The sequence below is a fragment of the Eucalyptus grandis genome, chromosome 2, assembly GCF_016545825.1.
Source record: "Eucalyptus grandis isolate ANBG69807.140 chromosome 2, ASM1654582v1, whole genome shotgun sequence".
NCBI lineage: Eukaryota > Viridiplantae > Streptophyta > Magnoliopsida > Myrtales > Myrtaceae > Eucalyptus > Eucalyptus grandis.
This window is the reverse complement of record NC_052613.1, coordinates 46,304,212-46,312,569: the sequence shown is the minus strand read 5'-3', so window position 1 is coordinate 46,312,569 and position 8,358 is coordinate 46,304,212. Positions and strand designations below refer to the sequence as shown.

The window sequence follows — 8,358 nt, the reverse complement described above, 5'->3', positions numbered from 1 at the left end:
ATAATAAAATAAATAATTTTTTTTTTATAAAATAAGATTCCGAATTCATAATTTCCAAAAATACTTAATGAACAACATTGTGGAGAACACTGCATTTTATTTTGTACGTGCATATATTTCAATTTCATCGTCATTGAGTATCTCACAGTTTATATGAAATAGAAATGTTTTGCAAATATGATGTATGTAGAGATTTAGCTATCTCCTAATTCAGCATTTCGCCGGAGGCACATCGGAGGTGGGCGGGGGTTTCGATTGTGTAGCCCAACATACGGTTGCGAAACGTTAGCCATCTTTGCTTAAGTTAGTACTACCTGTTAACAAGTCTATTGTAAACGAACTCCACGATGGTGTTGTCTGCTCGTTTACTCCCCTTTGGGTGCGGTCTACACCATCGTGAGAAGATTGATTTGATATTTGTTCGTTGTGAACGCATGAGATGCTTGAGGACTGTTTGTCTGTTTTCATGTTTGGTTTGGCAAGAAAGTCCAAGTCCGTTGTCCACGCTAACGTAGGAATTGGCCAATGAAGCTTCCGCCTAATTATTAGTTGGTGCGCATGATCTCGGTTTACAAGGTGAAAATGGAGAGAAATCTCATATAGGCTCGTTTTATGGGTGATGTGTAATTGACAGAATCAATCATAATAATTAAAAAAAAAATGTATTGAAACTTATGCCATTTAGTGGAATTTAATATGGATTCGACAGATTCTTGAAATTTAATTGGTTTGATCTAGTGTAATGAGTTTAAATGTTATGTTTGTTTATGAAAATGACATCATGTGTTGCATTACATGCGATACCCTACATGGAAGGGAAGAAGAAGGAAGATAAGAAATCTGAAGAGGCTAGAGCTACTTTGTGTTTACAGTAAGACATTAAATATTTGTCTAACATGCTAAATGAACGACATAAAAAACATGCCAAATCTTATCAATGGTACTTAAGCATTTTACCATGTCATATTCGAGTTACATATGTCCTGTTTGTGTCATGCTTACTTTATTTATGAGTCATATCTATCTTTATAATTATATATTAAACATGATGTAAAAGAGCCGTGATCTCATTGTTTGAAAAGTTTTCAGCTGGGATTTAAGACAATTTCACAAATACTGTTTTGCTAAGTGAAGAATTTCTTTCATTTATATACAGGTCAAAATGTCTCTAATCATTGAACCCATGTATCTTGCACGTGAAATGATCAGTTGATTAATGACCCTAGGAATATGAATAAATTAATATCCTCTGTTCATGGGTCATATCCTATCTTTATAATTTTATATTAAACGCCATATAAAAAAGTCACAACATGATCCCATTGTTTGTTTTCTTCTAATCTAAATTGGAAAATTTTCAACTGGATTTTAAGACAATCTTTCAAATACCGCTTTGCTTAGTGAAGAGTTTATTTCATTTATATATAGGTCCAAATGTCTATAAACATTGAACCCTTATATATTGCACACGTGAATCGATCAATTGACTAATGGCACTAGAAATATGAAGAAATTAATATCCTCTATTCACGGGTCATATCCTATCTTTATAAGTTTATATTAAACATAATGTAAAAGAGTTACGGCATGATCCCAGTGTCTGTTTTCTTTTACTTCAAATTGGAAAGTTTTCAGCTAGAATTTAAGACAATCTCGTAAATACTGTTTTGCTATGTAAAGAGTTTCTTTAATATACACATATATAGGTCCAAATATATCTCTAAACATTGAATCCGTGTATCTGCCACGTGTGAATTGATCAATTGACTAAATGTACTAGGCAGATGAAGAAAATTATATCCTTGGCTACAACTTTGCAAATTCAGTTGAATGAATGTTCCCTTCCATGTTTATTAATAGAGGGCCTGCGTTTGGAGCTTGCAACCGCGTGCCCTCTCTGCTACGCACGAACATCATCATCATCATCATCATCATCATCATCATCATCAATTTCTACTCTCGTCTTCCTTTGCCGTCGACGTACATAGGTCTACGGCCGACCAAAATCGTGTAAAACTCTTCTGTCATTCCATTATCCGATCATCATTCCCGGACGCTCGATTGCACATCTGATGAGGCGCGAGAGTCGGAGTTCGAATTCAATTGGCATGGCCTTTCAATGGTCTTACCAAAGCAACGCTAGCTACAAGTTAAACTCGTGCTTCTGCAACAAATCAAGGAACTACAATGCAAGCCATCTTGTCGCCCCATATACCCATTAGGCTTGGGATTTTAACACCATTAAAAACCTTTAAGAATGTAAGTTTGTGAATGTTAAGCATATCTGCTGGTGTAAACGCTTTGCATCACGAGATATTATTCATGGAAGTGAAGGATTTATTAAAAAGCACAACTATAACATTCGGTCGGAAACATCTCAAGTTGAACACTGCTTAGTGACAACTACTGACTAGGGTTACTGGCCGCCGAGATGATATCTTGCCAAGATCTCTCCGACCATCTCAGCCAGACGGAACAAGACCAACGCCGAGGACGTCGGCACACTGAGCGCCACCAAAGCCGCCACTCCAAGAACAACCCTGGGCCTAGTGGTCATCATCTGAAACTGCAGGAACCCCACGGTTTCACAGATGATGGAGTTGTAGCTTGCGTAGCAGCGCTTCTCCCAGCCCATCCACTCGGGGGGCGGCTCATGGCCCTGCTCCGCCATGCTCATCTCGTGGATCCGTTTCCGGAGCACGATCATGTCCCGGTCCACCAGATGGCCGCCCGAGTACCTGTCCTGATGGTAGTCCTCTTCTCTCCTCGACGCGAAAACCCTCACATTGGGTTTCCTGGCTGTCGCTTTCTTCATCGGATTCATGGAGCGAGAGAAGGTGGGGTGGCAAGGAAGCGTTAAGGGCAAGAAGGAAGTCGACTGCATGGCTGCTTAGGGTTTAAGGAAAAGGGAGATGTTGAGAGTATAGGATGGGTTTGGGGGTTATGGCTTTCTAAGAAGATGTGGGAATGAAGTGCCGGAATGCTGATCGTGCGTTTATATATACTTTGGATAGGCAGGAGCTTAACGTGTAATCTACGGTGAGAAAGAAAAAAAAGAAGAGTACAAGATTCGGGGCGGAGGCGGGGGGCGGCTGGAAAACGTGTTATCAGGAGCTGTATTTGAAGCGCGTTTCTTTTCCTTTTGGCTCTGTCCTGAAACCGTCCGAGGAAGGCCCACTTTTCCGGCTGGGAAACTGACACGTGCCTCCTATCTTTCCTTCCGCCGCAATCTTCTACGACTTGGGAACAAAGTCTTTATTGTGCCAGACGCATATGAATATAAGCCCTACTCTGTCTCATCTCGGTCATTGGACCATGTGAAGCTCACATAAGTCTTATAATATCGACCGATTAAGATGAAATAAACTCGGACGAATTGAACACATACAAGAGTTCTTTTTTTTTTTTTACCAGTGATTTTGTTGAGCATTTTCTTTGAGCTGACCTCTTTTAACCTTATAGGGTCCAACCGGGGAAACCCGTCCAATCTCTTTTGGTCCCTTTTAAGATTTTCTGGACAGCAATGGGGCTCTGCCGCGATCCGCTTTGTATCCGCAAAAGCATAGTTTCCAGCACAAAAAAGCACCTCATAAACTCAAAACTTCCAGCTGAAATTGAAGGTGGCCTCGTGCCCTAACCTAGCAAAAGATTATGTGTAAGCTGCAGAGATTCTTGTGCTTGAACCGATTGTACATTTGAGCCCCAGCCAAGATGATTCCACAGAATCCGTGTCGCCAAGCAGTTTTTAAGGAAAGGGATGGGTTATTTCTTCTTCGCCTTAGCAAGGAGCATAGGATAAGTACACTAGAAGTACCAAAAGTCGTGTATGACGTTTATTTTAGTGCAAAAAGTTTTTTTTTCAGATCATTTAAGTACCATTTAAAAAAAATGTCACTTAATTGCCAATTCCGATCTGGATTGCCAGAAACTTGATGTTGTTATATTTTATTAATTTCTTAATCCTACGTGTCTTATCAGTATGCTTATATATAACCCTTAAACAACGTTGTCTAAAAATTGTAAATAGTAATCATTTAAGTGCTAAATTTTATTTAAAATGATCATTTGAGTATCAAATTTTGTTTAAAGTGATCACTTTGGTATCAATCGTTATAAAGAAGCAATCACTTTAGTGCCAAGTATGTCACTTGGAAATGTCATGTGAACTGGAGTTTTTAAATAATTTGCCAAGTCATATTATAAATTTAATTATAAATAACACGTAATCAATTTGGACAATATTTCTCACTGTTGACAGTTAAGTAATCATTTTTTCTTTGAGTTAGCACTTAAATGAGTTGGCGAAAACTTTTGTCACTAAAGTGAGCATTTGTATACAACTTTGGGCACTTCTAGTATACATATCCCCAAAGAGCGCCTAGCATCTCAAGTAGATTATTTTTTCAAGTGGATGCCGCACACTGCTCTTTCTCCATTTCAAAGTCGAAGTCGCACACTGTAATGGGTGCATCGATCCAAGATACGCAATCTTTTATTCGATTTTCTAGGACCTTGGAGTCGAGACACGTTCGTCCTCATGAGCTCCTCGACATTTTTTAACAAACCAAAGTCCAAGATGTTGACGCTCTGGCCGCAGAATATACATAAATCGCGCTTGTATTCACTCATAGCCTTCATGTCCGTTTGTCTAACTCGAGTAAATATAATCATATCACCAACATAAACAAAATCACATCATCCGCATAAAGTAGATGAGTAACTGGAGGGCCATCTCTAGGTGATCCTAGTCTAGGAAATTGTTTTTACTTTTACATGGCTAACGTGATGCAATTAACTAATCGCATTATCTATGTGAAATGTATCTTATCGTCTTGGACACGTCCCTTGAATTCTAGAACAACTTCTTCTCAATCGGCTTATCAACATCATCTACTGAGATTACCACATTGTATCCATTGCGTAAATAGAATATATTGACATACGATCATAAGTTTCGCATTGAACAAAATAAGCTGCGCACACTTTATATTGATTCCCAAGAAGAATGATTAACCCATCTCCATTTTCAACAAACAACAAAACAAAAGGCATCATAAAGATTAAAATCCAGCCGAGGGTTTACTATTTGAACGACGGCCCTTAGCCAAGGTTTATGAAAGGTGCTATGAATCTTAACTGTACCAGACGGTGCATCTGGCAGAAGTGAATAATGGAGCAGACCCAGTACACGTACAATTTCATATTGCTGACGGCGAAACAGAGAAAAGAAAAACCCAAGATGATGCTTCTCTCTCTCTCTCTCTCTCTCTCCACGCTTTCAATCTGTGGAACAGTAATCTTCCGCATCTTGTCTACCAACAAGAACATAAGTAAAACCATGCACGTCAAGCTTAGAGAAAAAAAAGAAAAAAAGAGCCTACCAGGAAACAAAGCTAGCCCACTCAGAAAAATGACCATCCGTGCGCATTCTGGGAGGGAGAGAGGGAAAAACAGAGAGAGTGGATAGCACAAAGAAAGTATCCACGGACGGTCCGAAAGTTTCACCGTCCAACAGAAGCCAAAGATCTCCACATTCAAATGACATGTACCGTCCCACACGTGAAATGTCAAGAAGGTGACAAGGAAAAATTCCAATCCTTTTGATTTTGCAGCTCAGTGCGCGGGCATCAGTCAGCCAGTTATTCTAATGAGCCTTTTGTCTGTAAAGCGCCACAAGATCTAACCTAAATGCCCCAAGTTAAAAAAAATTGTGTATATTTCCATCACTTGGACAACATCAAGTGTTTCTTTGGGAATAATTACAACTGAAGATACGGAATCATGAGATTCCAAAATTCATTCCCCCCCAAAAAAAGACGGATATCAGTGAACAAGATTGAGGCCCTCCAATATTGCAATCTCATATCCCCTAATTAGAACCTGTATGAGATAAGTAAATAAATAATTGGATGTGGTATGAGATATCATGAATACCCAATTAGCTACAAACCTTCCAGGATAAAGGAATGACTTGAGCAGGTCTTTAAAAGACTTACGGAGGAAACAAGCGGGAGAACCACCCTGGGGTGAGAGACCCTACGCTGTCCTTCTATCCCCTCTCTGTCGGGAAGAAAAAGATACACAAAGAATTAGGAGGTCTCATGGTAATGAAGATAGATATCACGTCAAATTTCAATTCCAGTTTCTACCGCGTAGGCAGGTATAGTAACCTTCCGCGCCTGGAGTGAGTGAAGATGAGTTAAATTCCCACAGCTGGGTTGACACGCCTTACGGTACTATCCTCAATCATAGGTTGACCCGGTCCCCATAGTTGAGGACAGTGCCATAATTTGGTGAACAGCTGGTAATTCAAACTGCCGATATCGTTCGACTTCATTGGATAGAGATGGCTTCGGTTGCAGATTTTCCTTGGTTTTTTTCAGGCCAAAGTCTTTAGGCTGCGGAAAAGATTGGTGAAGAGGTTGGTACTCGAGCTGCTGGTACTTGGGTTTGTTCTTCTTAAGGAGTACACAAGTGGTGTAATGCCAAAACAGCAGTACTCTGCTTTGAGCTATGACTGTATCCCGAATGCAACTCCCTCCAAATGACAGCCTTTCAAGTGCCTGCAAAATATAGAAACACAGGTTCACGCAACTGAAGCATAACGGTACATGGCACTCTCCTCAACGCTTGGCTATTTAAAGCAGCTATCCAAATCCTCCAAGTAATAACACATCAAACAGATAAGTAAGGTTGTGAGCAAAGCATTTATCAGCAACTTCAAGATGTGAAACCCCTCGTCTACTCAGAATAAAGTGAAGGCTCTGCGCTGCGTGTGTGAGAAAGGAAGCAATACTCAAAAAGGAACTTATTTTGCGTTTTCTAGCCTCTTAGATTCTGCACATCTCCTTAAATATTTATACACTTGACAAATAATTGCAGAGAAATATATAAATCTACTCTTGGCTCAACATACGCTTATTCAATACATAGTCAAACTAGCAATTCCCGTAAAAAAGTTCAAATTTCTAGAGTTTCAGAAGATTGAACAAGTTTAATATCCAACATAAAGTACCTTGCCAAACGTCCTAGGACGAATGCAGATTTTCACAACACATTAGGCTCCAAAAAATTGCCACATTCTTGTGTCACGGTCCGTGAATCCTCCCGTACTCGTGACACTTGTGAGTGGCGCTTGGGGTTATCTGATGAAGGGTGTGAAGCAGAAGGGTAGAACACAACTGGTCGGCGTCGGGACGGTTGGTGCTAGGAGTTCTGGGATAGAAGGATTACAACACTTAGGAGCTCTGAAGACGGGGTAGGCCTCCCGTGCACAAATTGGTCGGGAGCTGATGCCGCTCTCCTGACGAGGCCATGGCAGGCCGAAACCAGTTGTCGTCCCTAAAGAGAACTGCTGCCTTACTCGATGGACTAGACGCCCGAGCGAAGCTGGGCGTGGTAGGATCTCGTACGAAGAATCATTCACCGTATTGTTCGTGGAACAGCTAAAGAAAAAAGGGCTGGCCTGGCGAATTCTGCTCGCTAGGCACCCACGGGTCGTTCCGAGGCCAAGGAAACTCTCGGCCCGTGACACTTGACTATAAGTCGTGAATCATAGACGAAGCCTCAACAAATGACTTTAATGACTGTTTGTAACACACAACAGATCATGAGATGTTCTAAAACAACTTCAACTGCTCTGTTTACCTGTTCTCCATTCTGTATGTCAAAGGAATGCTCATGATCAAACTTAAGGCCACTGAATTCATTGACACTAAGCCCCTGAAATGCCCTGAAAGCAGAGAGCCAAACTTGGGGTGAATCAATGCAACAAGATTATTTGTTAATGAACCATAATTTAGAAATATAACGTGCTTACCATCTGATTAGCGAAACACGAGGAATCCAGCAGAAAATTATTGGTGTATTATCCGCATTTATGTAGAATACTGTCATTAGGGATGGCCCCAGTGCCTTTGCTGCTTCAGTGGTTGGACCATTGCCCCAACTGTCAGTCCCATTGCAGACGCAGCAAAGGATTCCACTGTTACAACTCCACAAAACTTTCCAAATCTGAAAAGTCAGAATCTTCCAATATGAGAGGTGAAGCAATGACATGGTTTAACATGTACGCAGTTTTCTAGGCATATGATTTTTAGAGATCTGAAAACGCAATTAACATTTCAGCAGGAAAATCCTGCGTGACATAAAAAATGGGTTCATCTTTATTTGGTCCTCCTTCCCCTTTCCCTTTCCCTTTCCCTATCTACATGATTTATTGTCTTAACGAGTAACATTTAGTGCATCGAAAGGTACAACTTCTCCCGCTGGTTTATCTAGCGCCATAGTCGGTAACCGACACATATTTAGCAGCATCTAGATATGGATTTCAGCAGTTAGCAGTGTTACCTGTATTGG

At 40.5% G+C, this 8,358-nt stretch overlaps 1 protein-coding gene across 1 annotated transcript; it reads right to left on the bottom strand.

Moving 5' to 3' along the window:
• Positions 1 to 2,416: 2,416 nt before the first annotated feature.
• On the bottom strand, positions 2,417 to 2,884 carry LOC104435501. The gene has a single exon (XM_010048236.2). It carries the CDS (start codon positions 2,882 to 2,884, stop codon positions 2,417 to 2,419), a length of 468 nt encoding a protein of 155 aa, XP_010046538.2.
• Between the last annotated feature and the right edge of the window lie 5,474 nt (positions 2,885 to 8,358).